Source organism: Etheostoma spectabile, unplaced genomic scaffold (assembly GCF_008692095.1).
Source record: "Etheostoma spectabile isolate EspeVRDwgs_2016 unplaced genomic scaffold, UIUC_Espe_1.0 scaffold00014523, whole genome shotgun sequence".
Lineage (NCBI taxonomy): Eukaryota > Metazoa > Chordata > Actinopteri > Perciformes > Percidae > Etheostoma > Etheostoma spectabile.
In genome coordinates, this window is record NW_022604025.1 from 1 (window position 1) to 16,865 (window position 16,865).

Below are 16,865 nucleotides of genomic sequence, written 5' to 3' on the forward strand. Positions count from 1 at the left end.
ATACAAATTGAATTTATTATTATATTATTATTATTATTATTACTCAGAATGAAGAAATATAAATAGAGATAATAAGAAAAGACTTCCTGTCCCCAGACAGACCTGTAGTGCTCCAGGTAGGTGTAGACCAGGTACTGCAGGCCGCGCTCCAGGCAGAAGGAGATGAAGAGGCTGTGGAGGTCCAGGCCGAGGGGGGAGCGGAACTGGGGGACGGGAGGGGGGCGAGACATCACCCCCCCACCCTGAGCCAGTCTCCACAGCAGCTGCTCCAGGTCGGATAGCTCCTCAGGGACGAACACACCTCTCCTGCAGGGCAGACACACAATGGAGACTGAGTCCAGGTTTTAGGGCGTTTTGGGGTTTTCCATTACAAAAAAAAGTCCCTGGTACCTTCTAACAGGTACTTTATGTAGTACTACCTCAGTCGAGGTGCCAAGCGAGCTGAGAAAATACCAAAAGGTGACGTGAAAACCTGCAGACTGCTGATTGGTCGGAGCCTCTGTACCAGAGTCTGGTAGGACCGGGCTAATGGAGGACCAGAGTCTGTAGGACCAGGCTAATGGACCAGAGTCTGGTAGGACCGGGCTAATGGAGGACCAGAGTCTGTAGGACCTGGCTAATGGACCAGAGTCTGGTACGACCGGGCTAATGGACCAGAGTCTGGTACGACCGGGCTAATGGAGGACCAGAGTCTGTAGGACCAGGCTAATGGACCAGAGTCTGGTAGCACCAGGCTGATGGTCCAGAGTCTGGTAGGACCAGATGCAATGGAGGACCAGAGTCTGGTAGGACGGGCTAAGGGACCAGAGTCTGGTAGGACCAGGCTGATGGACCAGAGTCTGATAGGACCAGGCTAGTGGACAAGAGTCTGGTAGGACCAGGATAAAGGACCAGAGTCTGATAGCACCAGGATAATGGACCAGAGTCTAGTAGGACCGGGCTAGTGGACAAGAGTCGGATAGGACCGGGCTAATGGACCAGAGACTGTAGGACCAGGTTAATGGACCAGACTCTGGTAGGACCAGGCTGATGGAGCAGAGTCTGGTAGGACCAGGCTAATGGACCAGAGTCTGGTAGGACCAGGCGGATGGACCAGAGTCTGGTAGGACCAGGCTGATGGACCAGAGACAGTTAATTAAAGCTGTACCTGGCCAGCAGGTCCAGGATCTGCTCCCTCAAGTAGCTGCTGCAGGCCGTGTTGCTGTTGACTAGCTCAGGGGTTAACTCGGGCCACCGGGAGACGCCGGACCCCCCTCCGCTCTGGATCCAGTCCACCACGCGCTGCTGGTCGTGGAGCGCCGTCAGGTAACGCCATAGCAACGCCGAGTCACAGGAAGTCACCTCTGAGGAAAAAACAAACAGAGAAATGAGACGGGAGAACTTTGGTGAAATGTCGGCTCATTGAATGTGTGTAGAGTCCTAACCTGTGTGTAGAGTCCTAACCTGTGTGTGTAGAGACTAACCTGTGTGTGTAGAGTCCTAACCTGTGTGTAGAGTCCTAACCTGTGTGTGTAGAGACTAACCTGTGTGTAGAGTCCTAACCTGTGTGTGTAGAGTCTAACCTGTGTGTGTAGAGTCCTAACCTGTGTGTGTAGAGACTAACCTGTGTGTGTAGAGTCTAACCTGTGTGTGTAGAGACTAACTGTGTGGTAGAGTCTAACCTGTGTGTGTAGAGTCTAACCTGTGTGTGTAGAGTCTAACCTGTGTGTGTGTAGAGTCCTAACCTGTGTGTGTAGAGACTAACCTGTGTGTGTAGAGACTAACCTGTGTGTGTAGAGTCTAACCTGTGTGTGTGTGTAGAGTCTAACCTGTGTGAGTAGAGTCTAACCTGTGTGTGTGTAGAGTCTAACCTGTGTGAGTAGAGTCTAACCTGTGTGAGTAGAGTCTAACCTGTGTGTGTAGAGACTAACCTGTGTGTGTAGACTAACCTGTGTGTGTAGAGTCTAACCTGTGTGTGTAGAGTCTAACCTGTGTGTGTGTAGAGTCTAACCTGTGTGTAGAGTCTAACCTGTGTGTGTAGAGACTAACCTGTGTGTGTGTGTAGACTCTAACCTGTGTGTGTAGAGTCTAACCTGTGTGTGTGTAGAGTCTAACCTGTGTGTAGAGTCTAACCTGTGTGTGTAGAGTCTAACCTGTGTGTGTGTAGAGTCTAACCTGTGTGTAGAGTCTAACCTGTGTGTGTAGAGTCTAACCTGTGTGAGTAGAGTCTAACCTGTGTGTGTGTAGAGTCTAACCTGTGTGTGTGTAGAGTCTAACCTGTGTGTGTGTAGAGTCTAACCTGTGTGCGGTAGTCTGGACAGCAGGACGGCGGTCTGGCAGCTCTGGTCCCAGTTCCTCACCCAGTCCAGTCTGACGGTCCTCCAGAGTCCCTCGTCCCCCTGGGACGTCCTCTGCCCCGCCAGCGTCTCCAGAACCTCCTCACCCAGACCGGCTGCTGCCTCCCTACGCTCCATCTGTACCCCGCTGCAGAGCATGGGAAGGGTTTTAATTCTCAATTTCCACACAGAGATTTTAGAGAGGTGGCGGTTCTGGGGTGGGGGGTGGCCAGTGCCCCTGTATTATTAAGCTTTGACCCCCCCCCTCTGGCCCCCTTTAACTAGGGCAAATAGTCATAGTGCTTATAGGGTTAGAGGTTGTAGAACCAAACCTATGAAGGACTACTGGTATGTAACACTTGTGCTCAATATATTTGATACCCCTAAAATGGCATGTGGTCCCCAGCCTGGCCCCAGCTTGGCCCCAGTCTGGACCCAGTCTGGACCCAGCCTGGCCCCAGCCTGGATCAAGCCTGGGCCCAGCCTGGTCCGCGCAACGGCCCGAGCACGGCCCCAGCCTGGATCAAGCCTGGATCAAGCCTGGGCCCCAGCCTGGCCCCAGCATGGCCCCAGCCTTGATCAAGTCTGGGCCCAGCCTTTCCCCAGCACGGCCCCAGCACGGCCCCAGCCTGGATCAAGTCTGGGCCCAGCCTGGCCCCAGCACGGCCCCAGCCTGGATCAAGTCTGGGCCCAGCCTGGCCCCAGCTTGGTCCCAGCCTGGCCCCAGCTTGGTCCCAGCATAGCCCCAGCATGGCCCCAGCATGGCCCCAGCCTGGATCAAGTCTGGGCCCAGCCTGGCCCCAGCTTGGCCCCAGCCTGGCTCCAGCTTAGCCCCGCTATATAAGAATTATCCAGAACCACCACTGCTTCAGAGACTTAAGTTTAGCTTTTTTTGCTGACTGCAGTAGAGCTTTAATGTCAACAAAAATGCGACAAAAAATCGGTAAAAAGCAACAAAGGTTTTGGAAAATATGCAACAAAGGGCAAAAGAAATGCGACATGCAGCGATAAGTCAAACCTACTGGACTTTTCTCAATAAAAACATGTCAATAAACAAAACATATTTGATTAGATGTACGTATTTTAGCCTATTTAAGGTGTATTAAGTATTTTACCACCATTTCCTGACATCTTATGGACCAAACTACCATCCCATTCATCCAGTCACTGATCCAGACTGTGAAGGTAAAGGTGGTCTGTACCTGTGTGATCTGGCGTTAGCGGCGCGGCGGGACGCCGGCAGAGAGCCCAGCCTCTCCAGCTCCCTGATGAACGCCACGCTCTGCAGCTCCTCTTCGGGAAAGTAACTCCGTGCCGACATTGCCTCCACCTGACCAAATCAACCAATCAGAGGCCTCAGGGACTTGTTGACATGTTCACAGAGGAGACATCAACGTTAAGACTGGCGGCAGGTAAACGGGGGAGAAATATTATACTTACGCCAAAAACTTAACGGTCCCATGCTCTTTGGATGCTTTTATATAGACCTAAGTGGTCCCCTAATACTGTATCTGAACTCTCTTTTATATAGACCTTAGTGGTCCCCTAATACTGTATCTGAAGTCTCTTTATATAGACCTTAGTGGTCCCTAATACTGTATCGGAAGTCTCTTTATATAGACCTTAGTGGTCCCTAATACTGTATCTGAAGTCTCTTTATATAGACCTTAGTGGTCCAATATACTGTATCTGAAGTCTCTTTATATAGACCGTAGTGGTCCCTAATACTGTATCTGAAGTCTCTTTTTATAGACCTTAGTGGTCCTAATACTGTATCTGAAGTCTCTTTATATAGACCTTAGTGTCCCTATACTGTATCTGGAGTCTTTATATAGACCTTAGTGGTCCCTAATACTGTATCTGAAGTCTCTTTATATAGACCTTAGTGGTCCTTAATACGGTATCTGAAGTCTCTTTATATAGACCTTAGTGGTCCCTAATACTGTATCTGAAGTCTCTTTATATAGACCTTAGTGGTCCCCTAATACTGTTTCTTCTGAGACTTCAGATACAGTATTAGGGACCACTAAGGGGGGGTTAGCGGATCAAGGAGGGATGCCTACGGTTTGAGACAGAAATAAACCTTCGGGACATTTAAAGTAAACTCCCACAAACTCCGGAGGTCCCGGTCGTCGGTGTAGAGGCAGATACTGTGGAGCTGCTTCTTCACACTGAAACCCTTCAACACACACACACACACACACACACACACACACACACACAAACCACACACCACACACACACACACACACACACACACCACCACAACCACACACACACACACACACACAACACACACACACACACACACACACACACACACACACACACACACACACACACACACACACACACACAACATTGGCCACGGGAATTTTAGAACTCCATTCATCGCATCAAAATATGACAAAAGATACACACACAGTCTCACTATCTCTGTGGGGACCGGTCATTGACATAATGCATTCCCTAGCCCCTTACCCTAACGTAACCATGACAACTAAATGCCTAACCTTAATCTTACCCCCACCCTAACCATAACCTGATTCCAACCCCGATCCTAAAACCAGATCTTAACCCTCAAACAGCCCTTTAAAGTGGTGGGGTCCAGCATTTTGGCCCAAAAGGTCCATGAGGCAACTGTCTAATAAGGTACTCCACATTTTCATTGTGATTATGATGATTTTTATGTAATTAAATTCTGAATCTGTCCCCGTTCTCTGTCAGGTAAACACAGTAAATATCTTCCTCTGATGTAAAGCAGTAGTAGGCTGTACTGTGGAGGTGCATATGAAGTGGTTTGGGGTCCTTCTGGGAGTAATTTTGGGGTACAAATTGGTTTTGGGGATTTCTACAAGCAGCACTACCACAGGCACAAGCAATCGGCCTGTTTCAACAGGGTTAGTACTAGTAGCAGGAAGAAGGATTCTGATTGGCTGATGGTGTGTGTGGTCACCATGTTGACGAGCAGGGTGTTGGCGGTCTGCAGGTCCCGGCGCTGCAGGCAGGAGAACACCTGGCGCAGACCCTCCATCCTCAGAGCCGACAGGCGCTGCTCCGGACGCCCCCGCCGCCGCAGGACGGCCTGAGCCCGGGCGATCTGATTGGTCAGGACGGACTGACGCACCACTTCCTGCAGAAGGAGGCAATTCAAAGGGCTTTATGTAAAACCACTAAAGAACAGTTAAGTAAATATTAAGAACACATGTTCGAGAGTAAAAACAGATAAACACACGCTACACAAATAGAGACGGAGTGCATCGCGCTCTTATTCTGAAAGGCACGCCCACCTGTGTGGGATATGAACTACTAGAGACAATATAAAGAACCCAGAACTTAAAGGTGCAGAAGGGACTAGAGCCCGACCGATAGAAGGGTTTTCAAGGCCAATACCAATACGAATATTGTATATTTAAAAATCCGACATGCCGATTTACAGTACATCTTTTTTTTAAATCCAGCATTGCGTTACAACATAAACAGATTTCCCTAACATGAGTCATTTGTAGTTATTTATGAGTTCTCACTAAAATAATATGATAATAATTTGTTTTATTGTCACAACAGAACTTCAAAATATATTAAAGTTCTGATAAATAAAATGTGGAAAAACACAAACTTAACTCTACGTTGTAGAGCGTCCTCTGGGGGACAGACTATGCAACGCCATCACTAACAGGGACGTTGTAGAGCGTCCTCTGGGGGACAGACTATGGTACACCATCACTAACAGGGACGTTGTAGAGCGTCCTCTGGTGGACAGACTATGGTACACCATCACTAACAGGGACGTTGTAGAGCGTCCTCTGGTGGACAGACTATGCAACGCCATAACTAACAGGGACGTTGTAGAGCGTCCTCTGGTGGACAGACTATGCAACGCCATCACTAACAGGGACGTTGTAGAGCGTCCTCTGGTGGACAGACTATGCAACGCCATCACTAACAGGGACGTTGTAGAGCGTCCTCTGGGGGACAGACTATGCAACGCCATCACTAACAGGGACGTTGTAGAGCGTCCTCTGGTGGACAGACTATGGTACACCATCACTAACAGGGACGTTGTAGAGCGTCCTCTGGTGGACAGACTATGCAACGCCATAACTAACAGGGAGTTGTAGAGCGTCTCTGATGGACAGACTATGCAACGCCATCACTAACAGGGACGTTGTAGAGCGTCCTCTGGTGGACAGACTATGCAACGCCATCACTAACAGGGACGTTGTAGAGCGTCCTCTGGTGGACAGACTATGCAACGCCATCACTAACAGGGACGTTGTAGAGCGTCCTCTGGTGGACAGACTATGCAACACCATCACTAACGGGGACGTTGTAGAGCGTCCTCTGGTGGACAGACTATGCAACGCCATCACTAACAGGGACGTTGTAGAGCGTCCTCTGGTGGACAGACTATGCAACGCCATCACTAACAGGGACGTTGTAGAGCGTCCTCTGGTGGACAGACTATGCAACGCCATCACTAACGGGGAAGTTGTAGAGCGTCCTCTGGTGGACAGACTATGCAACGCCATCACTAACAGGGACGTTGTAGAGCGTCCTCTGGTGGACAGACTATGCAACGCCATCACTAACAGGGACGTTGTAGAGCGTCCTCTGGGGGACAGACTATGCAACGCCATCACTAACAGGGACGTTGTAGAGCGTCCTCTGGGGGACAGACTATGCAACGCCATCACTAACAGGGACGTTGTAGAGCGTCCTTGGGGACAGACTATGGTACACATCACTAAACAGGGACGTTGTAGAGCGTCCTCTGGTGGACAGACTATGGTACACCATCACTAACAGGGACGTTGTAGAGCGTCCTCTGGTGACAGACTATGCAACGCCATCACTAACAGGGACGTTGTAGAGCGTCCTCTGGTGGACAGACTATGCAACACCATCACTAACGGGGACGTTGTAGAGCGTCCTCTGGTGGACAGACTATGCAACGCCATCACTAACAGGGACGTTGTAGAGCGTCCTCTGGTGGACAGACTATGCAACGCCATCACTAACAGGGACGTTGTAGAGCGTCCTGGTGGACAGACTATGCAACGCCATCACTAACGGGGAAGTTGTAGAGCGTCCTCTGGTGGACAGACTATGCAACGCCATCACTAACAGGGACGTTGTAGAGCGTCCTCTGGTGGACAGACTATGCAACGCATCACTAACAGGGACGTTGTAGAGCGTCCTCTGGTGGACAGACTATGCAACGCCATCACTAACAGGGACGTTGTAGAGCGTCCTCTGGTGGACAGACTATGCAACGCCATCACTAACAGGGACGTTGTAGAGCGTCCTCTGGTGGACAGACTATGCAACGCCATCACTAACAGGGACGTTGTAGAGCGTCCTCTGGTGGACAGACTATGCAACGCCATCACTAACAGGGACGTTGTAGAGCGTCCTCTGGTGGACAGACTATGCAACGCCATCACTAACAGGGACGTTGTAGAGCGTCCTCTGGTGGACAGACTATGCAACGCCAACATTCATAACATGGTTGAGAGACCATTTTTATTTTTTTAAATTAATTTATCAGAATCATTTGTCATATAATAAAATAAATAACAAAATGGAGGAGTTTAATGTGCTCTGTCTCTTTTGACATTTGTCTGACTTTCTGGAACCCAAATAGAAAGACTAAACTACAAAATACAAAAATAACGTGACAACATTTGAAATGTCACCTCCGTGGGCAGCTGCTCCCACTCGTCTCTCGGAGCCTCCTCCGGACCACCATCAGCAGGACCGGTGCTGGGGGGGTCCCCCCCCGCGGGCCAGGGGTACCTCTTCATGTAGCTCCGCAGCTCAGTGACGTAGCGGTCCAACACGTCCACGCAGCTCCGCACGCCGGGGTCTTCGCCTGCAGACACGACGGAGCAGGAAAGAAACACCAGATAACTGAACTGGAACCTGGTTTTACATGGTTTCATTCCCAAAAAATGTTGACCGTTTATTGCATGTCTCATGTAGCCTTCTCTATGACTCTCTAGGCTGGACGCTAGCCGAGCTTAGCCCCGCCCACAACATTTTAGGTCGGGGAAGCTCGGTCTGGACTTGATCTGTTGTGGAGCAACTACGCTCCGACCAGAGCTGTTCGAACCAATCAGATCATTAGGGCGGGGCTTTATACAATGACGGACAGGTGATCAACAGTAACCAACCATGCCATAAAAAAGGACTTTGGGCTGAATTCGTTTAAAGATGGCTGCCGCTTAGCCATGACTTAAAGTTGGCAAATCTGCCAAATTCGGCTTTGAGTGTCGTGTAACTGCAGTTTGAAGTGTGTGTGTGTGTCTGTATGCGTGTGTGTGTCTGTGTGTGTGTCTGCATGCGCGCGCGTGTGTGTGTGTGTGTGAGTGAGTGTGTGTGTGTGTCTGCGTGTGTGTGTGTATCTGCGTGTGTGTGAGTGTGTGTCTCTGTGTGTGTGTTTGTCTCTCTGTGTGTGTGTGTGTGTGTCTCTCTGTGTGTGGGTGTGTGTGTCTCTCTGTGTGTGTGTCTCTCTGTGTGTGTGTCTCTCTGTGTGTGTGTGTGTGTCTCTGTGTGTGTGTCTCTCTGTGTGTGTGTGTGTCTCTGTGTGTGTGTGTGTGTGTATCTCTCTGTGTGTGTGTATCTCTCTGTGTGTGTGTGTGTCTCTGTGTGTCTGCATGCGTGTGTGTGTGTGCGTGTGTGTGTCTGTGTCTGTGTGCATGTGTGTGTGTGTGTGTGTGTGTGTCTGTCGGCTTTGAGTGTCGTGTAACTGCAGTTTGAAGTGTGTGTGTGTGTGTGTGTGTCTGTGTGTGTTGTCTTACAGGTTTTGGGGGACAGGACCGAGCGGACCTGCGTGTTGACGAAGCTCAGGGTGATGTTGAGCAGCTGTTCTGAGAACTGTCGGCTCTGAGCTTCGCTGTTCGATTCTCTGACGGACGAACACAGGAGGTCCAGAGCAGGACACAGCTGCTGGAAACCTGCACGCACACGCACACGCACACGCACACGTTGGGAACAGTAAGTATCAACAAATACTGCAATGATTGAAGTGTCTTTTCATAGTATTTGAACACGATTGTGCAGCAAAAACATACTGAAACACACGTCAAATTAATGAAATCTGAAAAATCAGGCAGTAAAATGTCTGGGAGCTGATTGCAGGGTTACTACGTGTGTGTGTGTGTGTGTGTGTGTGTGTGTGTGTGTGTGTACGTACTGTCCGTCAGTGTGGAGGCGGCTGGCTGATCTGCTGCAGGTCTCAGGATGTTTTCTTTACTCTTCAGGTAGAAGTCCACCGTGTCCAGCTGGCGGTTCTTCAGTCCAGCCTGTCAGCAGAGAGACACACACACACACACACACACACACACACACACACACACACACACACACACACACACACACACGTCAACCATATGTCATGTTGAGACACTTCTTACAATGACTTCTGTCACAACAGTCTCCTCTTTAGTTGTGTATCAGTTCCCGCCCGGTCCTGCCCGGTCCCCACCCTGGTCCTGGTCCTGGTCCTCCCCCCCCCCCCCCCCCGTACCTGCAGGGCGTGGATGGGGATGGAGCAGCGCCCCCAGCTGTTCAGGTGACAGACTGCGTCTACTGTCGCTGCGCTGCCAAACAGCATCAACCTGCTGAGCAAGTCCTGCTGGGAAACTGAGAACAAGACCTGGATCACACCAGCCTCTGGAGGGGGGGGAAGGGGGGGGGGAGGAGATGCACAATACATCAATATTTTAATCACTCTGTCAAAACACATCCAAGGCACGTTTCCCAAACCCAAATAATACGGACAAATCACACAAGGTCTTGATCAGTAAATGCTTAATTGTAAAAAGGAATGTGCTGTTCACATGACAGCACACTGTGCCCGGGTTGGTTCAGAGGTAGAGCAGGCGCACATGTACTGAGACGGTTTATGCCTCGACGCAAAGGGTTCGAATCCGAACCTGTTCCGATTTCCTGCATGTCTCCCCACCCCCTCCTAATCTACCTGTCCTATCAAATAAAGGCGTAAAAACCCAGAAAGTAATCTTTAAAAATAAAAAACTAAAACAGAGGTAAATCCGTGTGCATGTCCACGTCCTCGTTGTGGGACTCACTCTTCAGCAGCAGCCTGTGCTGTCTCGCTCCGCAGCGCTGGACCGGAGCTGCCTCGCCCTCCGCCTGGTGGTGGCTCACCCTCCCGGACTCAAAATCCCATAAGGCCACTGTGGTCCGTCTGTTGCCGGGGGAGACGAAGGTGAGCTGGGCGGAGAACTCGGACACGGTGAGAAGAGACGGAGCGGACGACTCGGGGGCAGAGAAGGAGACGGAGGACCCGCCGCGAGGCACTCGGCTGCGGGACGTGGACGGGGCCTGGGGGGGCCGCAGGTGGGGGAGGGAGGAGGACCAGGAGGAGCCGGCGGGCTGAGAGGGGGAGGAAGAGGAGGAGGAAGAGGAGGAGGAGGAGGGAGGAGCAGCCTGCTGGACTCTGCGGTACATGGAGGCCAGACGAGCCTCCCACGAGCTGGAAAAGAGTCAAATGAGACCGACTTTATTGTGGAAGGGGACCACTAAGGTCTATATAAAGAGACTTCAGATCCAGTATTAGGGACCACTAAGGTCTATATAAAGAGACTTCAGATCCAGTATTAGGGACCACTAAGGTCTATATAAAGAGACTTCAGATCCAGTATTAGGGACCACTAAGGTCTATATAAAGAGACTTCAGATCCAGTATTAGGGACCACTAAGGTCTATATAAAGAGACTTCAGATCCAGTATTAGGGACCACTAAGGTCTATATAAAGAGACTTCAGATCCAGTATTAGGGACCACTAAGGTCTATATAAAGAGACTTCAGATACAGTATTAGGGGACCACTAAGGTCTACATAAAGAGACTTCAGATACAGTATTAGGGACCACTAAGGTCTATATAAAGAGACTTCAGATACAGTATTAGGGACCACTAAGGTCTATATAAAGAGACTTCAGATACAGTATTATTCAGAGAGTGTGTATGTGTGTGTGTGTGTGTGTGTGTGTGTGTGTGTGTGTTTGTGTGTCTTGTGGTTTACCGGTCAGTCCCGAAGGGGGACCCGAGGGCGGCGACGCTGCAGTTGGAGCTCGACAGGCTGTCCTGGTCTGTCGGGTGCTGGGGCCGCAGGGGGGGGCGGGAGGGGGGGGCGGCACACAGCAGGTGGTCCGTGTGCAAACTGAAAAGACACAAGACCGTTTCAATCTCTGGACAGAACCTGTCCGTCCCTTCTGGAGCGCGGTGTGAAGACAGCTTGGTTCTACTGAGGAAACGAGCTGGGACAAAGGCTGTCAGCTGAACTTTTGCCAGATCTCGACTTTGACATGGGGGAATAAATAAATAAAAAATAAAAATGTAACTAAAAAATGTGATGCAAAGGGGATTTGTTCCAGTACGTTTCTTTTTTTTTATTATATATTTTTTTACGTTGTTTTGCAAGATCTCAAGTTGTATTCGCGATATCTTGACACTTTGACATGGAGGGGGGGAAAAAACAACAACAACCCTAACCCGTAGCACTTCAGAACATTAGAAGCGACGGACGGGGGAGCGGGTCTCTGCAGGTCTCTGCGGGTCTCTGCAGGTCTCTGAGGGTCTCTGCGGGTCTCTGCGGGTCTCTGCGGGTCTCTACGGGTCTCTGCGGGTCTCTACAGGTCTCTGCGGGTCTCTACAGGTCTCTGCGGGTCTCTACAGGTCTCTGCGGGTCTCTACAGGTCTCTGCGGGTCTCTACAGGTCTCTGCGGGTCTCTACAGGTCTCTACAGGTCTCTGCGGGTCTCTACAGGTCTCTGCGGGTCTCTGCAGGTCTCTACAGGTCTCTGCGGGTCTCTGCGGGTCTCTATAGGTCTCTGCAGGTCTCTGCGGGTCTCTGCAGGTCTCTGCGGGTCTCTACGGGTCTCTGCAGGTCTCTGCGGGTCTCTGCGGGTCTCTATAGGTCTCTGCGGGTCTCTGCGGGTCTCTGCGGGTCTCTGCGGGTCTCTGCAGGTCTCTGCAGGTCTCTGCGGGTCTCTGCGGGTCTCTGCGGGTCTCTGCGGGTCTCTGCGGGTCTCTGCAGGTCTCTGCGGGTCTCTGCGGGTCTCTGTCCAATCAGGATCCAGAACTGCTCAGCAGGCGGGTAACTGCACATCGTTGCCGTATGCACTCACAATTACTGCTCGTGTCTTCAGAGACAATGAGAGTGTTTTGCTGTTGCGGTTTCCATTTTTGATGGATAGAAAAACAGGAAGTGGAAAACGAAGAAGAAGAAAATGCTGCATGTTGCTGTTATTAAACTTTTAAGTCAGCACTTCGGTTTGCTAAAGTTAAACGTCAGCGTTTCAAACTAACTTTAAAGGGATCATATTGGGCTTTTTTTTGGCTTTTTCTCATCGTTACTGTGTTTTTGTGTGTGCATGTTATAGGTTTAAGCCCCAAAGCAGAAAACACTGTTCTCAAACTGCTCTAAAAGCCGCAAATGTCAGTCCTCCAACATCCTCTTTTTTATTACTTTTTGTACACTCTGCATTCACTACTATGCACTGGTACTTTGCAACACTAGCTTGCATTTGTTTGAGAATCTGAGAGCTGATGTTAGCAAGGAAATGGTTCCAAAATAACAAAACTATTATTCATTTTACATAGCTACAGGTCAAAACTAAATTACTAAATAACTTCAAATGCAACTTGTAATTGTTACTTCATTTCTGGAAGGAACACTCACGAACAAAGTTGTATGTTGTTACACACTACACACAGTCCTGAAATACACACACATGTTCAGGTCCTATATGTGCACTAATGGAGTAATGTCAGAGTGTGTGTGTGTGTGTGTGTGTGTGGGGGCTGTCAGTGCTGGATCAGCACCCTGAGCAGCTGAGGGGGGTTTGGTGCCTTACTCAAGAGCACCTTGGCAGTGCCCAGGTGCATCTCTCCAGCTACCAGTCCACACTCTGTACTTTGGTCCGAACGGGGACTTGAACCAGCGACCCTCCGGTTCCCAACTCAACTCCCTACGGACTGAGCTACTCCCCCCCTTATCAATGTATTCTGACAAGTATATCGTGATATCTCTGTATCCCCCCCCCCCCAGCTGTACCTGAAGTAGTGGTCGAGGTCGACGGCGACGGCGGCGTGAGCCCGAGTGACGGCCACAGCTGTGCTGAGATCAGCTGACACCTGGAGGAGGCAGAAGGAGGGAGACGAAGGGAGGGAGGAGGAAGAAGGGGAGGAGGAAGAAGAGGAGGAGGAGGAAGGGAAGGAGGAGACGAAGTCGTCCTCCGCCTGGACAGAAGTCAGGTACGCCGGGAGGTCGACGCTGGCCAGCAAACGGCCGTCACAGATGTTATACACAGCTGGAAGACTCAGTTAAAGAAGGAGCTGAGGGGATCTTAAAGGCTAACGCTAAAAGTAGTGATTATTTACACGAAGTCTGGTGGAGATATGCTGCTCTATACACGCTAAAAGTAGTGATTATTTACATGGAGTCTGGTGGAGATATGCTGCTCTATACACGCTAAAAGTAGTGATTATTTACATGGAGTCTGGTGGAGATATGCTGCTCTATACACGCTAAAAGTAGTGATTATTTACACGAAGTCTGGTGGAGATATGCTGCTCTATACACGCTAAAAGTAGTGATTATTTACATGGAGTCTGGTGGAGATATGCTGCTCTATACACGCTAAAAGTAGTGATTATTAACATGGAGTCTGGTGGAGATATGCTTCTCTATACACGCTAAAAGTAGTGATTATTTACATGGAGTCTGGTGGAGATATGCTGCTCTATACACACTAAAAGTAGTGATTATTAACATGGATTCATGTCAGTAAGATCCATTTCCAAAAGATGATTTTTTTTATTCCTACTTTGTGAGGATACAGATGAGTCCAGTGGAGCAGAGGATGAACAGGGTTTCCCTGCAGACGCAGTGGTGCACGGCTGTGTGTCTGTTGGCGTCAGTCAGCTGGATGTTGCAGCAGGACAACGTCTGCAGCTCCGCCTCCGCCTGCGCCCACCGCAGCTGCAGCAGCCAATCACGGTTCAGCAGCACGCAGCCGCGGCCGGCTGCAAACGACAACACGCGTACCGACTGCAGCTCACACACACCTGGACACAAAGACTCAACCAATCAGAAATACTTTATTGATCCCAGAAGGGAAACTCTGTGTTGCAGTTGTACAAATAGTATTAATATCAGAGTAGAAATATCAATAAAGAAATATAAGGAGTGTGGATATGTACAGTATTTACATAATTAACATAATTAAGGAGTTGCATAATTAATATTATTAGCAAAATTACATGGGAAGGGGGGATTGTATTTATTGGCATAACGGTGATGGCCCGTAAGCATCACTGAAGGAATATTTCTGTGATATTTGGGAGTCATTTTTCAGGGAGGGGGGATGGGGGGGGGGTACCAGCCCATGCCCCAGTTGTAGCGCCACCCCTGCCAAAAAGGGTCAAGAACTGTCTGATTTTCTGCTGTTTTAACTTTTTTTTTTTTTTTAACAGAATGACTGTTGATATTTCCGCAGTAACAGAACTTTTGCTCCAGTCACTGACACTAAGAGTAAGATTACAGGAAGTTGAAGTTGTTTTAAAACTAGGGTGACCAGACGTCCCCGGTTTCCGAGGACAGTCCCCGGTTTTGGTGACCTTTCCCCGACTGGATCTGTCCCCGGAAATGTCCCCGGATTTCACTGTGACTGAAAACATTGACCAAACGTAGTCGCTAGACGCACCAGACAGCCAGAGCCAGCGCTGCTCAGAGCTCAGAGAGGTTTTAGAAAGCCGTATTTTACGATGCTAAAATCACTGATTATTTACATGGAGTCTGGTGGAGATATGCTGCTCTATACACACTAAAAGTAGTGATTATTTACATGGAGTCTGGTGGAGATATGCTGCTCTATACACGCTAAAAGTAGTGATTATTTACATGGAGTCTGGTGGAGATATGCTGCTCTATACACGCTAAAAGTAGTGATTATTTACATGGAGTCTGGTGGAGATATGCTGCTCTATACACGCTAAAAGTAGTGATTATTTACATGGAGTCTGGTGGAGATATGCTGCTCTATACACGCTAAAAGTAGTGATTATTACATGGAGTCTGGTGGAGATATGCTGCTCTAAAAACGCTAAAAGTAGTGATTATTTACATGGAGTTGGTGGAGATATGCTGCTTATACATGCTAAAAGTAGTGATTATTTACATGGAGTCTGGTGGAGATATGCTGCTCTATACACGCTAAAAGTAGTGATTATTTACATGGAGTCTGGTGGAGATATGCTGCTCTATACATGCTAAAAGTAGTGATTATTTACATGGAGTCTGGTGGAGATATGCTGCTCTATACATGCTAAAAGTAGTGATTATTTACATGGAGTCTGGTGGAGATATGCTGCTCTATACACGCTAAAAGTAGGGATTATTTACATGGAGTCTGGTGGAGATATGCTGCTCTATACACGCTAAAAGTAGTGATTATTTAGATGGAGTCTGGTGGAGATATGCTGCTCTATACACGCTAAAAGTAGTGATTATTTACATGGAGTCTGGTGGGTTTAGCAAACGCACTTTTATGTTTTAAGAAAGCATCTTAATCTTTAACTGAAAGGTCAACCTCCTTAGAAATCCTTTCCATAACGTTGTCAGACACTTAGAATATTAATCTGAGTCTGTCAGCAGCAAAACAAAAAACAAGCACTTTTATGACCATAAATACAAACTAACTTCCACTGGAGCTTGTTTCTGTGCTGCCGACTGCAGAGATCTCATTTAAAACTGGATCATTGTCAAAGGAAAATCTTTCCTCAAAAGCTGTCAGATAAATGGAGTTCAGTAGACCTGACAACACCCCCCTCTGAGGGGTATTGAGTAGCAGCAGGGGTGAGTCCAGGGTCAGACCAGAGGTTTTACAAAAATAAAAACATGACGTATTTTGGAGGTATTTAAACTTCTGAGCTGAAAACGTCCCCGGATTTTGTCTGAGAAATCTGGTCCCCTTATGTGAAACCCTAAAAGATTAGATTTTTTGGTGCCGGAGCCCCCAAAACCTCCGTCCTCGCGCTCCGCTCCCTGGCCCTCCGTGTGACCCTGGCAGCGGCGGAGGCTACTCACCGTCGTCCTGCCGCCGGACCGTCTGCAGCAGGCGCTCCGCGGGACATTCGGAGACGCAGAGCGCAGAGATGGAGGTCGAGCGCTCCGCCTCCACCTCCAGCAGCTTCAGGTCCCACTCAGATCCAACAGCCAGCAGTCTGAGGCCCCCACCTCCGACTCCACCGACTCCACCTCCGACGCCTCCGTCCACAGCCGCCTCCTCCCAGCAGAAACTAAAACCACAAGAAAAATTTGATGTTGCAATATTGTTTTGTGTGTTTTGTGTGACTGAATTTGCTGCTAGAGCTCTATCATTTCCTATTTTATTCGGATAAATATCTCTCTCTCTCTCTCTCTCATGAAGACAACATGAGGACAACATGAAGGCAACATGAGGACAACATGAAGGCAACATGAAGGCAACATGAAGGAAACATGAAGGCAACATGAGGA

The 16,865-nt window shown here is 49.1% G+C and overlaps 1 protein-coding gene across 1 annotated transcript; it reads right to left on the reverse strand.

Annotated features, from left to right (window-relative positions):
• Positions 1-83: 83 nt before the first annotated feature.
• Positions 84-16,645, reverse strand: spg11 (SPG11 vesicle trafficking associated, spatacsin; the record flags this gene model as incomplete). Its single annotated transcript, XM_032509117.1, is given in 16 exon segments — positions 84-306; positions 1,148-1,343; positions 2,279-2,348; positions 2,351-2,463; positions 3,518-3,645; positions 4,424-4,494; positions 5,272-5,448; positions 8,015-8,190; positions 9,119-9,274; positions 9,514-9,622; positions 9,847-9,992; positions 10,409-10,815; positions 11,368-11,505; positions 13,401-13,656; positions 14,186-14,413; positions 16,434-16,645. Coding segments are annotated over 16 exon segments (2,806 nt in total), but the record flags the coding sequence as incomplete, so codon positions are not given.
• Positions 16,646-16,865: the final 220 nt, after the last annotated feature.